Source organism: Pogona vitticeps, chromosome 6 (genome assembly GCF_051106095.1).
Source record: "Pogona vitticeps strain Pit_001003342236 chromosome 6, PviZW2.1, whole genome shotgun sequence".
Classification (NCBI taxonomy): domain Eukaryota; kingdom Metazoa; phylum Chordata; class Lepidosauria; order Squamata; family Agamidae; genus Pogona; species Pogona vitticeps.
The window spans coordinates 41,266,841-41,291,977 of record NC_135788.1 but is presented as its reverse complement, the minus strand read 5'-3'; the positions used below and the strand labels follow the sequence as shown (position 1 = coordinate 41,291,977).

Genomic DNA, 25,137 nt, shown 5'->3' with positions numbered 1-25,137 from the left:
TTCTATATCCTTTGGCCTTGTTGTTGTTTAATTGTTAAGTCGTGTCTGACTCTTTGTGACCTCATGGACCAAAGCACGCCAGGCCCTCCTGTCTTCCACTGCCTCCCAGAATATGGTCAAATTCATGTTCGTACCTTCAATGATACTTTACAACCATCTCATCCTCTGTCATCCCCTTCTACTCTTGCCTTCACACTTTCCCAACATCAGGGTCTTTTCCAGGGAGTCTTCTCTTCTTATGAGATGGCCAAAGTATTGGAGCCTCAGTTTCAGGATCTGTCCTTCCAGCGAGCACACAGGATTGATTTCCTTCAGAATGGATAGGTCTGTTCTCCTTGCAGTCCAGGGGACTCTCAAGAGCGTCCTCCAGCACCACACTTCAAAAGCATCAATTCTTCGGCGGCCAGCCTTCTTTATGGTCCAGCTCTCACTTCCATACATCACTGCTGGAAAAACCATAGCTTTGACTATGCCGACCTTTGTCGGCAAGGTGATGTCTCTGTTTTTTAAGATGCTGCCTAGGTTTGTCATCACTTTCCTCCCAAGAAGCAGGCGTCTTTTAATTTCATGGTTGCTGTCACCATCTGCAGTGATCGTGGAGCCCAAGAAAGTAAAATCTGTCACTGCCTCCATATCTTCCCCTTCTATTTGCCAGGAGGTGATAGGACCACTGGCCATGATCTTAGTTTTTTTGATGTTGAGCTTCAGACCATTTTTATGCTGTCCTCTTTCGCCCTCATTAAGAGGTTCTTTAATTCCTCCTCACTTTCTGCCATCAGAGTGGTATCATCTGCATATCTGAGGTTGTTGATATTTCTTCTGGCAATCTTAATTCTGTCTTGGGATTCCTCCAGTCCAGCCTTTTGCATGATGTATTCTGCATATAAGTTAAATACGCAGGGAGACAATATACAGCCTTGTCGTACTCCTTTCCCAATTTTGAACCAATCAGTTGTTCCGTATCCAGTTCTAACTGTTGCTTCCTGTTCCACATATAGATTTCTCAGGAGATACATAAGGTGGTCAGGCACTCCCATTTCTTTAAGGACTTGCCATAGTTTGCTGTGGTCCACACAGTCAAAGGCATTTGAATAGTCAATGAAGCAGAAGTAGATGTTTTTCTGGAATTCTCTGGCTTTCTCCAGAGTCTAGCTCATGTTAGCAATTTGGTCTCTAGTTCCTCTGCCCCTTCAAAATCCAGCTTGTATTTCTGGAAGTTCTCAGTTCACATACTGCATAAGCCTACCTTGTAGGATTTTGCGCATAACCATGCTAGGGTGTGAAATGAGTGCAATTGTACGGTACTTGGAGCATTCTTTGGCACTGCCCTTCTTTGGGATTTGGATGTAGATTATTCTTTTCCAATCCTCTGGCTACTGCTGAGTTTCCCATTGATGCTGATAAAAAAAAAACAGCGCACTGGTCCTTTAATATTGGGCTGTGGCACCAGGGTGGATGACATGACCTTTAGCCTGGTTTGTTCCTTTTTGCGCACCACACACAGAATGATTAAAGTGGTAGGAAAAGCCCCCCCCCCCGGTGTTGGCTGTCTCTAGCAAGCACGTCACTGCTAGCACCACTCTGGCAGCCATTGATTATGATTAAATCCTTTGCGAGCTAGCAAAAATTGAATGCAAATTGCTAGGCACGTTGGACACCTTACTACTCCCTATACCACCCCATGGCTGGAGTGCAATGTGTTCCAGCAAAAATAGTGCACATCTTTATTAAATTTGGTGAATCCTGCTAGTTCAGTACTATAGCCTGGCAGCCAATGATACTGATGATATATCCTGCTAGTTCGGTACACAGCCTGTGTAGATTCAATAATATTTTGAAATCAAATAAGGTATGATTTCCTTCCTTTCAAATCAAGAGGGTGATGTTGGCATATATAAATTTTTGGGGGGGGTAAAAGGTAAAATAGTTCCCTGACCCCTCTTCTTCTTCTTCTTCTTCTTCTTCTTCTACTACTACTACTACTACTACTACTACTACTACTACTACTACTACTACTACTACTACTACTACTACTACTACTACTACTACTACTACTACTACTACTACTACCCTGTTTCCCCAAAAATAAGACCTAACCTGAAAATAAGCCCTAGTATGATTTTTCAATATAATATAACCCCTACCCCAAAAATATGCCCCAGTTAAGCCCTCCAGCATGGTGCAGCAACCAGAAGAACATGGCATGACTGTATTTGAATAAATGTAGATTGTTGTACATGAAAAGAAAATAAAACATCCCCTGAAAATAAGCCCTAATGCATTTTTTGGAACAAAAACCTGTCTTATTTTCAGGGAAACACAGTTCTTCTTCTTCCCCTCTTGGTGTTTAACGGTGAAGATACAAGCCAAAATGACTTGTAGTCAAAAAAGATTGGAGAAAAAAGGAAAAGCAAGAGAGAATGTGACTCCTCGTTATCTTCTCCCTTGCTGCCTTTTATCAGACTAATCAACAAAAATGGCTTTTTAAGGCTGATGAAGGACAATGGAGCAAATCAGACCCTTCCTTCCTCCCCCATTCACTTGCCTGCTTGAAATTCCATTCAGTCATGTGGAATTCCTGGTCTATTAGGGATACTAGGCAATTGTGGTTGCCATAAGGAAAGTTGAAATATATGCAGATTTGGAAATGTTGATAAATGATTAAGTCTTCCACTTTCTCTGCCCTGATAGTCCATTTATTTTAGCTTGTTGCTATGGTTCAAGCAGGTTTTTCCCCCTTTGTGGTCTTTGTTTCTCATCTTCCAGATGTGATGTGTGTATGTGTATGTTATTCTCATGCCAGTTTCCCTTTCCTCTAAGAAACATTTGGGCAGCTTATCTAATATGTTTTTAGAATGCTATGGGGTTGCAGCAAGTCCCTAAAGAAAACTCAAGGAAAACTGCTACAGCCAAATATAATTCTTGTGTTCTGACTCTCATTTTTCTGCCTTGAGTTTATTCCTAACTGGGATTTATGGGGTTATATTTGGAAAAGTAATTCTGACTTGCTGCATCAAAGAGCAATTGGCAGAGTTGAGATTTCTGCATGTGAACCAGCTTTTCTTAATCACCTTGGCTACCAACCAAAACTCTTTGTATATAGAACTACATGTACAAATCATGAGCTTCACATTTAGAGACAGATTGTATAGCCTGTAAAAGCCCAAATCTGTAGGAAAATGCGTAATTGTAGCTCCTTTCCAGTATAGACATGTGGGGTTCTGCTTGGATTGACTTAGGTGAATCCAGTGGCTTATCCTAGGGGGATACTGGATGACATTTCTTGGAACCAAAGGCAGGATTCTGATGCCTGTGATAAAGTGCCAGTCCCTGGCCTCATCATCTATTCTATAATAACAGATGATCTATAGTGTCGTATTTATAGTGTTTGATCTCAAAGGGCACCTGCTTTTCCTTGGGTGTTTTTTTTCCATACAAAGAAAAGTGAATTAACTCATGTGTTACATATTGAGGGAGATGATGATGTATTCAATTTTTAGAGCTAGCAAAAGTAGGCCTTGCTTCACTGTGTTTTCATTAAATCCTGGTCGCAGGCTGTTTCCTGCAGAATTGGCAACACTTTTGCCCCATTTCAGGATTAAGCGACACGCGGGATTTTGGTGAAACTAAAAAAAGAAAAGAATGGAATCCAGGGTCAGTGCAAAGGTATTCATGCCATCTGTTGGGAGGGAAAGTGGCTTATTGGAGCCGACTGTTTCAGTTCAGGTCTACCAGAAAGTGGCAGTGTAACAGTAAATATTGAACTATACATGCTCATCACAATTTTTACAACCACATTAACCAACAAAGTCCAAAAATGCAGCCAGTTGTTGACCCATTATCAGGAAATCAGTCCTATCAGTTAATTTCCACAGGAAAAAAAGTCTTTTGAAAACTATTGGCTTTTGCATGTCCATAAATGCATTTCCCTCCCACCCCAATTATTTTAATTAAACTCAGAGGCTGGCCTTCAATTGTGTCACTATGCTCTCCCAACTACTGCTTGCGCAAATGGTGATGCTTTTCCCACCTATGCAGCTACCTCTTTCTGAAAAGAGTTCTTGCAGTTGCCCAATGGTGACTACTACTTTACAATAAATATTTCTTCAACCCTTGCCTTCTTTGTCATGAGACTGGTGAATAGCCTCCAAGATCTTGGCACAATTCAAAACCATTCAACAGTCTCTTGCCTGGTCTTCACTGGCATCTGCTACACTCTCAGTGGCAGAAAGCAGTTCTAGTGGTGGAAGCTGCAGAGGGAGAGGGCAGTGGGGTCTCCTGAAGCTGCCAAAATCTGCGCAAACAAGGAACAAATCCAGGAACAAAGGAGTGGGGAAAAGGCAGCAAAGGGGAAGATTCATTACCGCGCAAATTTTCCTTTCTGCAGTTGAGATGCTGACAGCTGACAGCTCAGTCCTCTGGCTTCTCCTCTCAGAAGTAAATCCTGCTGACTTCAAAAAGGTTTAGTCGCTGCTAAAGGGGTATAGGATTAAAACATAAATACACACTAGCTTTAAAGAGGAGAAAAATCTGCTTTCTATTTGTGCGAGCCCAATCTAAAACTTCAGTGTAGCAACCATATAGCCATGGGTCTCACGACCAGCTATTTGACCAGACCTCACCACATAGCTGCTACCACTTCCCATAATTCCCTCTGCACACACAGTAATGTGAAGAGGATACTGCCTTGGGATATAGCAACTTAATGTGCAGCGATTTTCCAAAATTCTAACCTTCGGAGGTACTAAATTTGCTAGTTCCCAATATTTCTTTCTAAATGATGATTCATTTTCTTCCCTTCCTTCTCTACATATTTGTAGACATTGCTCTTGATGTTTAAAATATTATTTTGGTAGTGTATAGAATATGCTGAACATTGTTAACAAGAACTGGCACACTTCCAAGAGAACAGAAACACTTTTATTTCTTCTCCTTTTGTTTCAGATGGACCCGATTCAAAAAGCTGTAATAAATCATACCTTTGGGGTTCCTCTTCCTCACAGGAGAAAACAAATCATATCGTGCAACATTTGCCAGTTAAGGTTTAATTCAGATGTAAGTAGATCATTTATATCCTCTTTAAAAGATGTATGCATGATATCACATCTGTGTTTTATCCCCATGATGAAAAATTTTCTTTTTTTATTATCTCAATTTCATTGGTAGCTTCACATTTATCTATGTATTTTTTAAAAAATCTATATATGTGTGTGCTGGAAGAACTGAGGCTTCATTTCTCCAAGGCGTAGAACCCATAGTTCCTTACTCATCTATAAGCCTTGATTGGTTGAGTAAGTTGCAACTTCAATCCTACATGAAGCAGAGATCTATTTCTACTGGCAGTATCAGTTTTATCACAAGTAATGGTAGTTTGGGGACATGAATCTGTTCACCATGAACCAAGTTCACATGACAAAAAAGAACACTGTATAACTTTTCCTGGACTGTAGTTGTGTATGAATTTTATTATTTGAATGCTGTCTATATTAGCAAACTTGTGATGCACAGCTAGTATGCCAAGAGAAGAATTTTAGGTGCTAAATCATTTGGTTGCCCCTACAGTGTATGATACAGTCTTGTATCACATTACTACTGCTGCAGGTTTGAATCTAGACTGGTGTGTGTAAAATATGTCAGGAGAAGGAAGTTGGTGACAAGTGGAGTATTTTAGTCTTCCTCTTTCTAGTCATCAAACAAAAATCCATCCAGATTGCTAGTCCACAACAGATTTGTAAATCAGTGAGCTTTTTGGTTATTATTTTGCTCGATCAGAGTGAAGTACTTTAAATATCCTGAAGTGTGAAATTGTATTGTTTTTGCTATTACTGTTGTTATTATGGGCAGGATCCAGCACTGGACTTCTGCTGTAAAACAGAGGAAATCACCAGAAGTGGGCGGGGGTGGGGCTCTCTCCTTCCCATGGCAACTCTGTATGAAACCTCAGAAACCTATTCCAGAAGGTTTGCAACTTGACAGGAAGTAAAGGAAATTCCATTCTATTGGTGCTGCTCAGCTCAGCACCACAATAGATTGAGGCCTGTGGTTACATAATACATTTTCCTCTAAGTCTTCTAGAAGAAATAGAGCTTAAATCTAATTGTACTCCCAAGAAAGGTAGAACCATTGAAATCAAATTGTGATTAACAGGACCCATTCATTTCTGTGAAGCAAATTTATTGAGATTAAAAGTTGGATTAAGCCCAAAGTTCACCTTCATGAATATGTGAGCCAACAACAGAATATGCCCTTCCATGTAAAAAGAGTTGTTTGTGTATTAGGGAATCATCTCTTCTTTTTTTTTTTTTTTAAAGAGTATTTCTGAAATAATGGAAAGGCATAATATGCTGTAGTGTAATTTAATTTCAGCCAGTGATAGACCCGAAAAGAAACATGAATTATGCTATTCAATCAAAAATTTAATTTTGGTAAATATTCACCAGTTATCAAAAGATTTTGAGGATATTTTGGGAATTGGCCTTAAGCCAATTTGTACGTGATTTCCATCAAACATGCCGTGGTCTGTATGTGAATCTTACAATCAGGTATATGGGTATTGTGTTGGTTGGAGATGAGGCTTTAACTTGTACATGGAATTAGCTCTTCAGAGTCTTTACTGAAGTTCACAAGAACATTGTGGGACAGCTTGTCTGAAAAAACATTTCAACACATTTTCTGTGTATCCAGTTGTATGAATAATTCAAAGACATAATCTTGACTTCTCAAAGTGGGGTGAATGAATATTTCTAAGGCTGTATGTGTCAGAACTTCAGAGGATTATTTTCCCCATCATTACCATGTTCACACCATTTCTAGGCATTAAGTTGCAAAATGGCACCTATATTTTGACAGGGAAAACTGAGATGTCAGCATCTGGCAATACTGTTATATAACATTATAGACATGAGCTGAAGATCTTGCAGAAAGACAGTGCTAGTATAATATATAGATAGTTTGATAAATATAATTTTAATACATGGAAGTAAAGAACAGAATATTTGCACGTAAGCCAGGAGTCCCCAACCCCCAGTCCGCAACCCAGGAGCAGTCCACGGCCTAAGCAAGACTGGGCCACGGACACAGATCTCCTGCTCCCCCGTGAGCAACCCCCTATGAGTATGTTGCAAGCATGCACGCAAGTGTGCTCAGCCCCTACGAGCATGCCATGCCCCCCTGCGTGATTGTGCCACACACCACCGTGCAAGCATGCCACACATACCCCAAAGGGTCCACGATTGGGAAAAGGTTGGGGACCACTGACGTAAACTATCCTGGCTTCCATTTAATATCAAATGTCTTCCCATTTATGGAAATCTCTGGGGTAATTTGACACTCATGTCCTTCTGGCCTGATTTCTTTCCAGTCCTGATATAATTTTGTTCACCATTCAAGGTTTTATCAAGTAATTTGAATTCTGCACTTCTGACATGATAGTGGCAAAATTGCATATGAGTTCAATCAGAGGGACATTTGTACCACTGTTTGGTCCACTGTGGTGACAGGTTGGGAGAAACCATCCCCAGAGCAGTACTACTGAGCCATACCAGGAGCTTCTATGTTTTTGGTGTAGGTGGTATTGTTCTGTTTTGGTCTGTTTCCAGCCCCTGTGTTTGCTGGGAATAGAACAAAACTGAGTCTTCCTGGCTCTAAAGGGTCTTTCCAATTGGAATTTCCATATCTTGAAGGGGCTTAATAAGCAAGCAATTTTAGGATACTAGGAAAAATTGAACAATTCCTCTGCTTCTTGGCAGAGGAGAAGGAGACGTAAAGTGAAATTTACTTTTAGAAATTGCTAAATGCATCATTTTTTAAAAAAAGTATTTTCTTTGGTTTCTCTTAATTGAGCTGTGGGCATTTTCTTGACTGGCCTTTAGACAAACCAAAGGATTCCCCCCCCTCTATTTTTTAAGTGATGCGTTGCTTCAGTGATAGTCTACCAGAGTCTTTAAAAATGTCACTTCCCCTGCCCTTCTACCAAGGAACAGAGGAAAAGTTCAATATGCCAGTATCCTAAAGTGACTAATTTGTTAAATCCCTTCACAATATTGGAACAAATAAGGTTACTTGAACTCCAGTATGTCATTTGGATGTGATGATTGCACCAACTCCACGTGAACCCAAGCAACCCTATTTAATCCGCGCTAGTCCACTCCTAAACAGCCAGCAAAGAAGAACCCTATGTTGCAACCAGATAATGTATTTCTGGACTCTAGGTACAGGGTAGAAACTCTTTTACCCAGCATTTTTGACATTTCTTGGCAGTGGGTGAAGATTATAGGTGGGTGGACATTCCCCCCAACCCAATCTCCAGAAGTAAGATGGCTTGTGATAGGTTCCGAATGGTCTCTTCTTTTTTCACACACAAAAAGCTTTACCTAGGTTAACATGACCGGGTATCTTTTTTCATTCAGGAGTATCCTTGCAAACAATGGCATGTAAAACTATATGCCTGAGCCTTCTGGCCCATAAAACATTTTGTTGCCAGTATAAGTTATTTTAAAAAAAGAAGGCGTAAAGAGGCAGAGGAGACAGTGTATTTATCTCGTTTAAATTAAGTGCCTACCAAATTTCTGAGAAATTTATCCCGCTCCTCCAATTAGCTGAATAATATACATACCTACATACATGCTAACTTTTAGAGGCATTTCACAAAAGTAGGAGTATATTCAGACGGATACTAGTAAAAACAGGGAAGCCAAAACCTTGTATGCATCTACAGTATTCTGCAGTGCAAGGTTGATGATGTTATCGGTGAGAGCATTTTTTAACAGAAATTAAACATTTCATCCTGCCTTTACATGCACTGTTTAACTTTGTTCATCATTAGGAACCTGTGGAGGCTTTGGGATAAGAAGAGCAAATGTTTCACTTCCAGAATATCATCCTGGCTGATTATGTCATTTCCCTTACAAACAGGATTTCAGCCAATATATCAGTGAAGCTCAAATGTATTTTATCTGTTTCACCCTAAGCGACAGATAAGCAGCAGACCCTCTCTCCACCCATGCCATGGGTGTTTCCATACAAGACTTACTGAGATGTAGCTACAGTGAACTATATGTTTTCATATTGCTACAGCTGACCTGGAGACACATGACATAAGGTTCCTCTAACAGAATACTTTTAAAACATGCATGGGTAGAGGTGGGGGATGTCAGATCATAGTTTGTTTTTTCTGTCATCAGAGAATTCTGTCATCAGAGATTGGAAAATTGATGGAAATAATATGTAGATTGGGATCATGAGATGCAGGCTTGTTTGAAAACCAAGTGTTAGATTCTTTAAGGCAGTGATCACTCATGAAACTGCATGTGAGATTCATCATATGCCATTTAGACAGCCATCATTTCAGCACAATGGCAATATACAGGAGCTGGCAAAATATTGATGGCTATAGATATGATTTGCACACAGAAACTTGAGGAATTTGAAATTATCAGGAAACATTTTTTATTTCATGCTGTTTTTATCTATCAGTTACAATTATTGTATTGTACCTCACCCCTGCTTCTAATTCAAACCTTTTTATAAGCTATTTATTTGGAATGTTGAAACATAGCAAACAGCTTTACAACTGTAAGTAGTGTAAGATGTTACATGGATACAAAACCCCTCTTTATAAAATAAAGATTGTTCTGTATACAGATGGGGCCTCTTTTTAAAAAATATATAGAGATAGGATAGGATACTTGGGAATAACTAAGTTTATGAAAATGTTTTTAATAAAACCACATTTCTGATTTCCCATTTCTTTTTGAAATAGATTTCCATTTAGTGGACAATATTTCATCTAGTCCTAAGATCTCACAGTTATCCTTCCAAAAGAAAAAAAGATTTTTGCAGAAATCAAAAATCACTAGAATTAATTTCATAGCAATTATAGGTCCGTTTTTTTTTCTCTTTCACAAGGGAAAAGAAGTAAGTAGTGAAATAGTAACTTTGTTCATGCTGGTAAAAATTAGCAGTGTTATTATATTTCTTCTATTTCTTTGTGTTGACCAATTTTAAGCACTAACGTCTTGTCTAAGAGGTAAAAACATCATATTTGACTGAATTCTCAATCCAGTCCCTTCTGGGCCTTTGGTGCTTAACAGTAAAATAAATGTGCATGCTATCTCAAAGCTTTGCCAGAGGGGAAAAACATTATGCTGTGCAACAAATTCAGAAACTGTCTGTTTCATTTCCAGTATGAGAATCAGGATTATGATGTAGCCAGCTTTGAGCCTGCATGACTTTTTTTTCAGAACCATGGAGTTGGCAGAACACCCAGTCCCTTTAGGCTAGTGTCCAGTACAAAGGTAGGTTCCTGTCGCCCCTCAGACTCTCAGAGATCAGCCAATAACCATCCAGATCTGTATTGAACTGTAAACAAAGAGCAGGTGCACTGCAGATATATATTCCCCAAGCAAATAGCCTAAGATGATACAAGCAAGAATGCTGAGTAAACAAGTGCAAGGAAGGCTCATTTCCCCAGGGTCCAGCTTGCTTCAGCCGTAGGGTTGGAATTCTAGTCAGAATGTAATATGCAGTTACAATATTCTTGCAGTATGGGCACAGGTGCAGTTATTATCAGCCTTAGAAAGATGCAAACGAGTCAGGTTAAACAGCAAAGTTTTGTGATGGTATTTCTTCTGTATGTTCAGCTGGTTTTAGAGTCACAGCATCAGGTGCTTCAGGGACTTTCCTTGTGTTTAGAAGGCCCGTAGACTCTTTGCCATGAGGTTCTTTCTAGAACTGAGGCGGGAGAGCAAGCCATGGCCTCTCCTGCTAGAGAGAACTTGGTTGTGTATATTATTAGTAGGGTGGCCAAGTGTGTTGGTGTGCTATGTGGTGCAGGTGCAACACTCGTGCAGACCCCTTCATGCTGAGTCACTGAGCCTTGGAATCAGCTGAGAATACATGAAAATTGCTGCCCAGGCTTTAAAGCAAACCTGGGCAAAGTGCGGCCCTCCAGATGTTCCTGAACTGCACATCCCAACATCTGGGAATTGCAGTTCAGCAACATCTGGAGGGCCGCATTTTGCCCAACCCTGCTTTAAAGCCACCTCAGGTCCAGGAATAAAGCTTTCTTTTCCTTCAGGGCTGCCTACCCTGACATTTGTTTTCTGGAAGCCCAAAGAAGTACATCAATTCCCCTAGATTTTCCCCTAAGACATCTAAGAGTGCCCTAAGATCTGGCAACCCTAACTGTAATAAAAGCATAGAAGCATAGAGTAATGGAGTTGGAGGGGATGTATAAGGCCATTGAGTCCTAACCCCTGCTCAAGGCAGGAATGCAAATCAAAGTATATTGGGGTTGATTTTTGTTTGTACAACTGACCCCATAATGCTAGACCCATAATTTCAAGACGACCTCCCCAAACTGAACTCTCGGGACTCAGCTGTCCACAAAGGACTAGAACCAGTGAACTGCCAGCCCTCTGGTCCTTAAACCCGAGAGGCTGTCCAGGAAGATACTGTGGTTAACAGTATCAAAAGCCACTGGGAGATCCAAGAGAACCAAAAGTGTTGTACCTCCCCTATCAGCCTACCTACTCATGCAGCACAACTAGTGCTGTTTCTGTACCATGACACAGCCAAAATCCCAACTGGAGTGGATCCAGGCAGTCCATGTCCTGCAAAAATTTTTGCAGCTGCTCCACATCAGCCTTTAGATCAACTTACGCATAAATGGAATGTTTGTGACAGGCCTGCAATTATTTAAATTGTCTATTGCCAGGTTAGATCTCTTTGAATGTACTGAACAATAGTCTCTTTCAAACAGGAAGGCATACAGCATATTAGAAAAGGGTTAATAATTTATAGTTCTCAGAATTCCACAGGTAGTATGGCTAGTGGCCATGTCTGAATGTCTAGATATTGATACCAGCAGAATTGAAAGACCCAAGGCAGTGGAATTAAACATAATAAACAATAAAGGTGCATCAGCTATACACTGCAGCGATACACAAACAGCAGCATATGAAATACCATCACTAAAAAGCCCATGGCAAAATAGAATGACTATCAATTCCCATCTCTAGGGACATGCATCTGGTGCTATCTCTGTTTCTGGTACCAGGTGAAAGCATTTTTCTTTACACAGGGCTTTTCATGTTTTAATATTTAGTTGTTGGTTTATGCTGTAACTTGTTTGATCATAAACCACGCCTTGAACATTTCACATACTTTCAAAATACTGTTTAACTGAATATACTATATGTCAGAAGTGTCATGATGACACAAAACAACATTAAGTTATGCTTCTTTTCTCTGAGTTCATGAATTTCATGAATTGACAAACATCGTACCCTGCTGCCAAATTTCATCTGATAGCATGCTTTACCTTCCCTTACCTATGACATTTTAGAGGTCTGAGGGAGAGAAAGGAGATTCATATGACACTGCTTCCTCTTCTAATGTTCATCATGTTACAGAGTTTTGCATTTCTGTAAAAAAAATTTTTGCTATGCAGTAGAAGTAGAGACTCACAGAGGAGAATAGCTGCAAGTTCTCCATAGGCCCCCATGTATACTGCTTTCTTTACTGCACACATTCTAACAACCCAACTGAAAAGATCAACAGCAGACAACCACCTCCAACAGATTAAAGAAAAGAAAAAGAATACTTAGCAGTGAGGCGGGGCTCTCTTTGAATTTAAAGGCTGGAAGAAAAGGCTGGTTAGTACTAGACAGAAATACAATCACCTCAGCTCAGAAAAGTCCCTTCCAGAAACATAAAATAGCACCAGCATATGAGGCTGTAAACAAGACTCCAACACATAATTCCAAATTCTTAAAAATCTCTCCTTCTTCTCCCTTCCCTTCCCGATTCTTTTTCTTGTGGAGCTTTTATTGCTATCCCCTTCAAACTGGGACTCCTACCTCAGGAAAGGCAGTGGACACCAAGCTGTCCCAGGCACAGTAAGAAACTCACAGAAAGCAACGAAGGTGAAATGAGAAGCTTTTAAAAATGTTTTATTTTTATTAAAATGTTAAGCTAGGCACATTAATTAAAAAAAATTAAATGCTCCATGGCATTTATGTCATGGGGTTCCTCAGGGCTTGATACCGTCCACCATGCTGTTTAACATCTACATGGAAATGCTGGGGGAGGTCATCAGGAGATTTGGGCTGAGGAGTCAGCAATATGCTGATGATGCTCAGCTCTATCTCTCATTTCCCACCAATCCAGGTGAGGCGGATTCTGTGCTGAACTCGTGTCTGGACCTGATAATGGACTGGATGAGGGTTAATAAATTGAAACTCAATCCAGACAAGACGGAAGTGCTGTTAGTTGGTGCTTTGCCAGACATACTAGAGGGGCATTTCCCTGTCCTGAATGAGGTTGCACTCCCTCTAAGGGACAGGGTCAGCAGCCTGGGGGTGCTCCTGGACCCCAGTTTAACTCTGGAAGCCCAGATGGACTTGGTGGCCAGGGGCACTTTCCTTCAGCTGCGGAAATTACACCAGCTACAACCCTACCTGGACTAACAGAGTCTGATGACAGTTATGCATGCACTGGCAACATCCTGTATAGATTACTGCAATGCTATGTATGTGGGGCTGCCTTTGGAGATGGTCCAGTGACTGCAACTGGTCCAGAATCGAGCTGTGGAGCTGGTGTGTGGTGGAGCCGCTAGGGAACACATTAGGCCGATTCTGTTTAAATTACATTGGCTACCAGTTTCTGCCCAGGCCCAATTCAAAGTGCATCCAGTTCCAGAAGGTTTTTAATTGAAATGATATTAACTGTGGGTCCTGATGGCAATTTTTAGAGTATATATTTTAATTGTATTTTAATTGTTTTATCTTTTTTACTGTATTTTAATTGATGTAAGCCATCCAGAGACCTTTGGGTAGAGTGGGTGGCATATAAGTTAAATAAATAAATAAATATAACATTAAATGAAATGGAAATGAGATGCTTTTTAAAAAGGAAAAAAAAATGAGAAGGAGGAGAGAAAAAGAAACACTCCAGCATGAACTGGTTCAAGTGTAGACAAGAAAGAGGAGGTGGAACAGGAGTCTCTTTTCAAAAAAGGAAGAAACCAAATGGCATTAGTGAAGTGGAGGAAATCAACATGAAGAGGAGGTTGTCTTGAGGAGGAGAAAAGTGAAAGGGAAGGGGTGCAACTCAGAGGCAGGAGCAACGACCGGCTAGGTGAAGGTAAGGTGAAAAGTCTGGTTAACAATAATTGCACACTCTTCCTGTCTGGGTAGAATTATGTAAATTCTGGACCAAATGAAGGACAGCGGCCCCAAACCCAGTCTATCTGGCACTCTGGATTTGCTCACCTCTTGAACTTTAGCAGTGGGAAGTCTAATCAAATACCAGGAAAATTCCTTCTCTTCATATAATGTGTGTGACTAATATGAAAACATTCTTGTACAGTTGGAAATATGATGCCTTGTGTTTTATAGGCATGTGTTGCACAGTTTGAACCTTTTACCATCTCTTCCCTAAAACCTAATTTTAAAAGCTAGTAATAGTACCAGAAATCACAGTATGTACTGTAACTAGATGGCCCTAATGTTGAACTGTGAAAACGATCTGATTACTTCAACTTTGTTGACCTTGTGAACCAAGCCAAATGATCTCAAATGAGAACTTTTGACCAGATTGGGGTGAGGGTGGCAGGAGTTCATGGCAAGGGAAATGGAACCATTTTTCTGCTTTCAGTTTCAGGGAACTGCTGCTCAGATTTCAGAGCAGGAAGGCAAGGATGGTCCCCTGGCTTGTGTTTGGCTTCCAGCCACCATTTTTGTTCATAACATTGCTCATGATAGAAGACAATTTTGAGGGGCAAAAAAGGGGAACTTCTCCCCAACAGACATTAGTGAAGCTTAGTTGAATGTCCCCTGTCTGCAGAATTCTTTTGGCACTGTGAATCACCAAAACATTCCCACAGACTCACTATGGGAGGCCTATTAATGGGTCAATAAAGTACAGGAGAGGACTTTCAATTCAGTACTTAAGCAACCAACATTTTGTATATTTAATCAGGAGTTCTGTGCTCAGCTTGTGATATATAATAAATTGATACATATGTCCATAACTACAAAAATGGTCGCTGCCAAGTCCCTGGACTTTGGGCCGTGTGACCGGCCATTTGCTCTCCACCCAGGACAGAGTGAGACTGCCTCAGTCTCTCGAGACTTGCAAAGGGGAGGGGGGAACAGCCAGGGGTACCTAAAGGGCTTTCCCCCCCTCACACCAAGGTGCAGATCATTGTCATGTTCCCAGGGGGTTTCAACAGGCCAAAGTCCAATAAACCAGTCCAATATCAGAAGTCCAGAAGATGCAAAGCAGATACCAAAATGCCAAAGCCAAAACACAAACTGTAGTCAGCAGTGAGAGTCCAAAGTCAAGAGTCCAGAGAACAAGGTCCAAAGTAAGCAGGAGCGTGGATGTGAGCCAGAGTGTTGACTTGTTGATTCCACAAACTTCCAAGCCTCTGGGTGCACATTTTATAGCAGTAGCAGTCATCTAAACACTTCATCCTGCTAAAATTCAGGGCTGGTCAACCTGATGTTCCTATGGGAAGCATTCATGCAATCCTCTGCCCTTCATGTCATGAGTCTTTGCCGAAGCTTAGCCCTCACCCTGGCTACTGAGGGAGGAGAATCTGGTGGTGATTCAGCTGTCTGTACTTCTAATTGCGTAGCATTTTCTTCAGCTGTAATTAACCCCTCAGATTCCAGATCTTCTTCGGCTGAACTCATGACAATCGTGTGATCCATGGTCATTTCCTGTTAGCCTGGTGAGGTGCCAGGAATATGGGTGATGTTAACACGGCCCTGCAGGGTGCTAACTGTGAAGTATGCAGAGCTAGCTGCAATGTCCAGTTCTGCATACTACAATGGCCAGCTCACCAAAGGATCCAAAATGGAGAGGCCTGAATTTTCAGAAAAAAACTGTGTCCTCCTTTCTGATAGACATGCTGGTAGTTCACCTTGGAGGCAATGACTTGCCTAGAGTTTCTGGTAAGGCATTGATCCTGGACATTATGCACGACCGTAAGTGTTTGAATGCCAGGTATCCTGTGATGTGGATTTTATGGTCCACAATTATTCCTCGGTTAGCCTGGTGAGGTTTTGAGAGGATTGGCAGTGTTAACAAGGCCTGGCGGGGCGTTAACAGAAGTCTGCAGAGGCATCTGCAGCAGCCCTGGATCAGTGATAGGTCACCACAGGATCCAAGTGGAGAAACCTGAATTGTTCAGGAGTGACGGTGTCCACCTTTCAGATGCAGGTGTGGATGTCTTTTTGGAAGAAATCAAAGCAGGGCTTCTTGTTGAGCTCAAAAGGCTCAGTGGCGAGCATGAGACATAGCATGGATAGTCCCTATGCTGTGGTGGGTAGTGTGGAAATAACAGGTATTTTCGGTGTGTCCCAATGTAATTTCAGATAAGTCAACACCGCATCCGACCTCCCAGCACTGTGGATCATGTGATTACAGTGTCTGTGGGGGGAAGATGCGCTGGGCCACTTCTGGACCAACAGTCATCAACTAAAGATGACTTGAGGTCTTGGGGTGTTTATTAGTGGCTGGCCGGGTTCCTGTTGTCTTTTAGACTGCTGGAACTTGGGGCCGGGGACTCGCCCATTTCTTGATCAAGGGGTATTTTGATACCCCTGCCATTTTCCTGTTTCCGCACTACAGCAGGGCCCTCTTTTTGCCAAAGGATGGCAAATTTCGAACTTGGATTTATATCAATAAACTGTGGCCCGTATTTAACCCATATCATTGTCTTGCGTCTTTATTCCAGGGTTGGGAGGGCAAAGGCTGATAAATATACAGTAACTGACATCAAGAGGATTAAATATTCTGTGTGCCAGATTGTCGTGTTACTTTGTAAACCAATTCTACACTAGACATTGCAGAGTGGACGATTCTCAGAATGAATTCTGATGACGTGCCTATGTGGCATGTGGCAATGAGATTTGAGGTTTATACCTTAAACACACAGAACAAACTTTATGTTGTTTGGACTGAACTCCCAGAATACCTCTGGCACCATAGTAAGTAGCTATGCTGGCTGGAGAGTGCTGAGAACAATAATTTTTTATATATATACTATGTCAAGATATTGAATTTTGGATTTTTAGAGTGCTAAAATAATTAAGGGAGTGTAGAAAATGCAATCCTAAAAGTGTACACTGTATTGGAAAAATGAACTTTGAGCAATGTTTTACTAAAAGTCACTATGAAATAATTAGCCTGCTTTCTAGGCAATGAGAGCAAAGTCACTATATAATAACATTGCTATGCCTGACAGTTAAACTGTGGATGGAAACAAAGGAGAGAACTGAAAGTGTATTGAAATAATTGTTTTGAAATATGTGAAACATTAATATGACTGGTAGTTGGTGTTTGCAGATCCTGTGATCTGCTCTACTTAATTTTACAAGATCCTGTATTTTTCACCCACTGTAATCTGCTGGCTCTGTAAGTGTTAGTCAAAATAATAGTGCTTATTCTTATGGTGGCCGTTTGGCAGATTCTGATTTATCAGAACTGTATTTACAGGAATTGTAAAAGCTATAGAAATTTCTATCATAAATTTTCTGACTGTGGATCTAGTCCATGTAGCATTCAAGTTTGGCAAAAGTCATTTTTAATATAGTTTGAAGGGAAATGTAAACATCTGAGAGAAAGATAAATACACCCTGCCACACACACACATCAAATACCAACAACATGAATAGCAGAGAGTGTCAAGCATCATGTAGCAAAAAAACTGTAGCAGCAAATAAGGACAACAGATTTTCTTCCATAGATTCAAACTGATTTGGCTGGATGAGCACTTAAAATGTTTTCATGTGTGGTCAGTAATATGCTTTAGTGGCTAAGAAATGTTTTACAGTATATTTTCTCACTTTTATAACTTTGATATTTTGGGAGATGCATTTTCTATTTTTTGATTGTGCCTTTTTAGTCTATAAGCTCTTGCATTTTTAGCAAGTGTTTGAAACATTCTTTTTGATATTTTATTGTACTTTTTAATGCTCCTGTATTTTGGATTGAATTCTGATTTAAAAGTTCACCTGCAAGTTAAGTTTACATTTCATATTTTTTAAGCATTTATGCCTTCAGTTCCCATAGCAACTTCAACAACTTTGAAGTATTTATATGTGTATATGGAACATAGGAGCATTGTAGAGAAATAAAACTTGCACAATTAAACAACCTGATATTGCCTGGGATTATTGCAACAATGAAATGGCTTATACCTTGAAATCCAGATGAATTTTATTATGATTGGAAATGATTGTCTTATTTCATTCGGGAATTAATCCTAAATAGGATAAATGCTAGCTGTGATGAACACAAGCTTCTGATTTTCCCTAGAGGTCTATAAAGTTCTGTAGGGTTCTTAGTAAGATGTCCAGCAGTCAGACTCCCTGGCCTGACATCTATACCTTTTCTGTAACTGCCTTTTCCCATTTGACTCTGAAATGTGCTAGGCAAACACTTGGGACACAATAATTAGCTAGTGTAGATCTTCTGCATATTTTATGTAGCATCCTTTTATGTTTTATAAGGAAGTATAACTTGGTGCATGTGGGACGTGGGGGTGCTGCAGGTTAAACCACAGAAGCCTCTGTGCTGCAGAGTCAGAAGACCAGCAGTCATAAGATCGAATCCACGCGACAGAGTGAGCTCACATCGCTTGTCCCAGCTCCTGCCAACCTAGCAGTTCGAAAGCATGCAAATGCAAGTAGATAAATAGGTACCACCTCAGTGGGAAGGTAATGGCGTTCTGTGTCTAGTCGCGCTAGCCACATGACCATGGAAACTGTCTTCGGACAAACGCTGGATCTATGGCTTGGAAACAGGGATGAGTACCACACCCTAGAGTTGGACACGGCTGGACTAAATGTCGGGGGAACCTTTACCTTTCCCTATAATTCAGTGCAGAGTTAGATATAATATACACCTAGTGTATATATGTTGAATTGTCTCTTATGCATGTCAACTGCAGATCATGACTACTTGGTACTGTAATTTTGTTGTCACTTCAGTTGAGATCCTGGTGCATTTCAAATATTGAAAAGATAACCATTGAATCTTGTCTGAATTTCGTGTGAGAGATTGTACAATAGGACACCCTTAGAATTAATAGTGTTAACATTCTCATGTTCTTCTTTTTGTTGACTTTAGTTCATTGGATTTCTTCTGCTAATGATAGGTCAATCTTAATGATTGACAATATCACTGGAAAAGTACTCCAAAATTGTTAATCTAATTCATTGGTGGTATGGAAGAATAGAGTTGCAATTTCAGGTTTTAACCAAGTGAAGAGAGGTTGCAGTAAGACTGAAATGTGTGCTCCTTGTTGGGATTACAATTATGATAAAAGATTTATCTAAACAGAGCATTTACTGTTATTTCCTCATACTAGGAATTTTACTGGCATGGGTGATACCCCCTGTGCTCTTTATAACATTACTCATTGACAGTTTATAATGCTGTTTGATGTGCTGCAGGGACAGGCTGGTGCTCTCTTAAAGATGTTTGTCAGACAGGCAGTGCATCAGCCTGCCTCCGGAGCTTTCCTACCTGCACCTTTCTGGCCCCTTTCAAGGAACATCTACTGTTCTGGTGCAAGTAGGATCACTCTCGTTAAGATCGATTCCAGAATGTGATTGGTGGAAGCAATCCAAAGCAAGCCTTCCTCTTTCAATTTGCTGATATTATGAAGTGGTTTTGGCAAATTAATTACTCCCTCTGCTCAGCACAGAGCAGGGGAAGTGGAAAAAAATTAATTGCATGTAGACTATCACTGATGTGCTACGTCAGTTATATAAAAAAACCGTTTTCTTTGCCTCTTAAAAGGCCAGTCAGGAAATCGGTCACAGGCAAATCCACAGTGGTGGTTTGGCTACAGGTAATTTCTTGACAAGCCCTTTAAGAAAAGGAAAAGAAAAAGAAATGTTTTCTAACTGATGCAGTGCATCAGGAATAGTTCCCAAGTGGCCCATACCAGCTCGCTCCTGTTGCTAGTATAGCCATACCCTCAGTTGGGGAACAGCAACATAGACACATCTGCACTATAATCTCATGTGATCTGAAACAAGAAAGGTGCAGCATCCTATGTCTTCACTTAAAGGCATCTCAGATTTTTTAGCAGAGGGTTATGGTGGATGCATAGGAATAAAGAGCATCTTTAGGATACATCTTCATAAAATCTACTGTAGGTACTTAGCCATTAGGATGCAGTGCATGTTTTCCCCTTGCAGATCCAGCAAACTGTCTCCACTGAATCTGTGATGCAGCCCATGTACCTTCTCTGTGGGGCTGGGAAAGCCCCCTTCAGCTGTGAACTCTTCCTTGCGGTTGCTGTGAGGGACATGAGGGAGATATTCTGTTGTACTCATAGGTCTGTCTCTCTGTGTGTATGTGTGTGAGAGAGTACGTCTTCTATGCCACAGCACACTTTTGGGAATAGTTTATGGTGACACAGAAAAAAAAAATAACTAGATCCACATTGCAGGCATGTGAACGTTAATGCTTTGCAAGATTTTGATGGGCAAGGCCACAATACAGTTTGGTTATGTATCTTGTGGCTACATTTCACTCTGAATTCTAAGATGTTATGTCCTTGATACTGCATGACTGACTACACTGCACTGGAAATGTTGTTTGAGATTCTTAGCCTTCATCTTTTCTTACTAGTTCTCTAGGGACACAGGACTAAGTGCCCCATATCAACTATGCCTGTTTTGAATTTGATCTTTATTCACATTGAAAAAATATTGACAGAGTTAGGTTGCTTCTGATTAAGCTTCTGGTTTGATCTGAATTGAAAATGAAGTATTTAAAGGTCTAGAACTGCCAGCAGGGACTTGCTGCTTCTCTTGATGGTATCCAAAGAGGCAGTTTCAAATGAGTTGCCTCTGGCTGTCAGAAATACATTTCCTTCTGCAAGAAGAAACGTGCAGGTTCGTTTGTAGAATTGACTTGCGCTCTTGTACAGTGGTTAGATTTTTGAAATACAACTTTTAAGCAAAATGATGTACAAAACCTGTACTATTAGCTGTATATACATTTAAGTGTAGGGAGGGTGAGCAGCGGCTGCATAAATATATATCACTTGCGTTAGAGCACTTTGTTGTAAGTATAAAATACCCTTCTCTATGCATACAAAGAAGCCTTTGGGGATATTCTGAGAATGGGAATTATCCTTTTCCCAGCACTGCTTATTTTCTCTGCATCAGTGGCCTTGTCATGATAATCAACTCTTTTTGTCCTAACCATCAATCACTCTTGATTACAGCTGGCTTGAAGTTCAGTATTGTTGATCAGCTCATCAGCATATATAATATTATACCTGGAGACTAGTGGAAATCATCTCTCTGTGGAAATTCACTTCACAGCTTTTGTCAAATGTACCCTGTTGTACCTATCACTCGCCTTCACAGTTGTCATTCCTATATTTATATGTGGATCTTTTGAATTCAGAGTCCAAATGTCCTCCTAGGTTACAACCTGTTTCATTTCTCTGTGCAAATATCAGAGGAATTGTTATTGCATGAATTATAAATTAAAAGACAATACAGTATTTTTGCTCAAGGGATAGAGCAAAAATCACTTTTTTGGAGCTTATTCAAGAATGTGCTTTGATTTGCCTAAAGTGCCACTTAATTATTCATGTTCAGGTTAAATCGTTGAGCGGAAGAAACAGGGACTTGGTGCTTAGTTATTTAATGGGCTATCCTATGATTTCGGGGAAGGCATGGACTATTCTGGAGTCAAGCTCCGCAGCTAGTTCAGTACTAGAAACACCTTTGGGAAGGATACTGGTTTTAAGAGACCATGCCTTCACAATTGCTCATGTATCCTTGTGTTGCACCTTGGAGATTCATCTCTCCCCTTTTGCTGGTCACCAGCACTGCTGGAGATAGTGGAAGAGACTGTGATATGCCCCAGCTGGCGTAGCCCGCCTCAGATAAGGATCTGAAACATCCAGAAAGCAGCCTTCCTATGCAAATTGGTAGAGGTATAGCTGGAATGACAGAGGACCCATAATCATCTGCAGCACAACTCCCCAGGACTGGTGGTTCTAAAGAGGTAGAGCAGAACTCTCCTGCCTAGAAGATGTAACTGGCTACAGAATAAGATTCCTTGGGAGTAAGGGAACTTCTTGAGAAGAGGACTGTGTCTAGAACCCTCTGAGTTGCTGGAGCTGGGCTTAGGCAAAGACGACAATTGCTGCATAAAAACATTTGATCTGAACATTTGATCTGAACCTTCTAAAGACAAAATGTCTACTCCTAGTGATCCTTGAGACTTTGCACTCCTGGAATCTCTGAATCCCTAATGTCTTTGCTTTGCTGACTTTTGACCTTGGACTAACACATGACTTTGACTACCCAGTCCTGGCTTGTTGACTTATCCTGTAGGAATTTCTCTGTTTTGACCTTGGCTTTGTTTATTGTAATCAACTCTGGATGATCCTCCCCTGACTTCTTTGTTAGCTTTGAGTGTGTAGCTTTCCTGGCTTAAATTTAAGCCCTTGCTGCTGGAACTTGCCTGCCTGAAAACAGGACAGCCTGAAGGCTACATTTGAATGTTCATATTACGTTTGGCACTGTCAGAAACACATAGGAGCTTCTAAATGTGCATAATGATCTGACCTGCCATTTTTACACCTGTAATTTAGACCCACGCTCAGCTACATTTTATTTAGCATTATGGTGAAGAAGGAAAGGGGGAGACTAATGAGGAGTGACTAAGGAGCAATGAGTAGTGGATGAACATGCTGGTGACAACCAATTCTATCTCTCTTTTCTATCTAAATCCAAGGAAGGTTTCCTTCTCTGAACCAGTGCTTGGTTGCACTAATGGATTAAATGAGGGCAATCCAAACAAGACAGAAGTACTGCTTGTCAGGTGAAAGGTAGACAGGAGAATAGAAATTCAATTTGGGCTAGATGGGATTAGAGTTCCTTTCAAAATTCAGGTTTGCAAATTGGATGTGCTGCTAGATTCATCTCTGAGCCTAGATGTCCAGATCTTGGCAGTGGCCAGGAATGTGTTTGCACAGTTAAAAATACTGTTCTGCCTATGCTTGGAAATATCTGATCTGCCCATGGTGACACATATGTTAGTTACTTTTTGTCTGGATTACTATAATGCATTTTATGTGGGGCTGCCTTTGGAAAGCGTTCAGAACTTCACTACATCCAAGGTTTTGTGGCTAGACTGATAACCAGAGATTATTAGAGAGAACCAAAATTTCTTGTTACAGCTACTTTAGTAGCTAATAGACTTTTTCTAGGCGCAAGGCCTGTAAGCCCTATAAAACAAGGGTTCAGGCAATCTGTAGGACCATTTCAGCCACTCCATGAGTCTTTCCCATTTTAAAGATATTCAGGGCAGGCTACAGATGAGCACAAGTTAAGTCATGTTGTGCTGTATGAATCTGTCAGTGGTGCCGCACAGACCCTCCCCTCACCCACCCAGGATGGCTGGCCCACTCACCATCTGCTATGCGCTACAAGGGTCCTCCTTTGGCGGCTCTTCTGAGTTTGGACTGCTCTTCCTTGTCTCCTCCAGCAGCTGACTACTCATGAGCTGTGCGAGGAGAATCCCCGTCCAGCCTCTTTGTCAGAGTGGTTGGTTGCTGGAGGAGGTGGGGAAGGGCAGCCCAAGCTCCTGCCCATACTGGAGCTCCACTGGAGAAGGAGGACCCCAGCAGCACATGACAGATGATGAGCGGACCAGCTGGGCTGGAGTGGGGGGGGGTCTGCACAGCACCTGTGGCACCTCACTGACAGCTTCATATGATGTGGCAGGCCTGTGTCTTTATGTCTTGCTACTCTTGCAAGGATATCTGGTAAAAGCCCCGGGAGGGCCCTTTTAGTGACTACTGCCAAGTTGTGAACATCCATGTCAAGGGAGGTCTCACTGGTGCCCTCCATATTGTCTGTCTGCTGGCATGAAAAGTGTTTTCTGTTTGGTCAGGCTTTAGACAGCTGACTGGTTACCAAAGGTTTCAATTTAGGATGATGTACTTTTAGAAATCTTTCTAAAGATGCTTTTAATTGTTTTAATTATTTTTTTCCACTGGTTGTTTTGATGATTGTATGTTTAATTGCTTTTTTACTATTATAGTTTATTGTATTCTGAATCCCATTGTAGGATGTAAATGAAATGAAGATTACTCTCAGCCATGCTTTCACTTTACTGTATGAATTGTTTGCCTTCCTCTAAATCTGTTTTCTTCCTTGAAAACTAGAATGATCCTTTTTCTCTGAGTGATTCACAGTGAGTGCGAGTTGTACAGCAGACAGCAATAAAACGCAAGATTTGTGTTTACAGAAAGTGTCTGATTCTATATCACACTATGTTATTTGCCAGAACCAACTTAGAGCAACCCTAACAGAGTTTTCAAGGTAAATGAGATACTTACGGTGTGGTTTCACCAGTACCCCTTCTGTCCATCTCCAGCCAAGGAGAGATTGATACCCAGATCCTCTGAGTCCTAATCTGTCATTTTGTCAACTACACAACACTGAGCATCTGTATCATACAACGGAATCAATAATTTGAATGACTTGTTGAGTTTAACTGTGTACATCACTTATTATAGGGGAGACTCTTCAGCCATGTTTACCAAACTTGAAAGTTTGTTCTGTGTAGATAATCAGAAGCTTTGATGAAACTTGGTTGCATCTCCAGGAAGGCATATTAGCCATTGTTGAGAATCTCTTCTGGACTATTCTATGAATGCACTGAGTAGAAGGGATTGTACAGTACGTATATTATTTATCAGATAGAATTCAAGTTAAATCTTTAGGGTGCAAACCACTACATAATGACCTGGGACTAAATTCCATTGAATTTAATTTGGCTTCTTTTGGAAGTGCAGGTATAAGGTTGCTCTGTTACTTTACTTTAAAATGAACAGTACTTTTAGTCAAGTATTGCACTGGCTAAATATATTTTAATCCTACTGTAGATTTTCTGCTAGTATATGTACTTACAAGAAATGCAGTGTTAAAATGAAAATTTTATGAAATATCCAATGAATAACGTATCATATAAATATGCAAACCCTAAGTACAAACTGAAATAGGGAGATGGTAGAATGTTAGAATAAAAGAGAGACTTAGTAATTACTCATTATTTTGTTCTGTATGCGTAGTTAGC

General features: G+C 40.7%; 1 protein-coding gene across 16 annotated transcripts in view; it reads left to right on the top strand.

Annotated features, from left to right (window-relative positions):
* The window catches only part of ZNF385D (zinc finger protein 385D), a 528,097-nt gene that overhangs the window by 395,804 nt on the left and 107,156 nt on the right, over positions 1 to 25,137 (top strand). For 15 of the 16 annotated variants that reach the window (XM_078377266.1, XM_073003387.2, XM_078377270.1 and 12 more), the window contains one exon: positions 4,945 to 5,055. The exons of the other annotated variant lie outside the window; for it this stretch is intronic. In XM_078377266.1, coding sequence (XP_078233392.1) covers positions 4,945 to 5,055 — 111 coding nt within the window. The remainder of the gene's footprint in view (positions 1 to 4,944; positions 5,056 to 25,137) is intronic. 16 annotated transcript variants of the gene reach the window in all.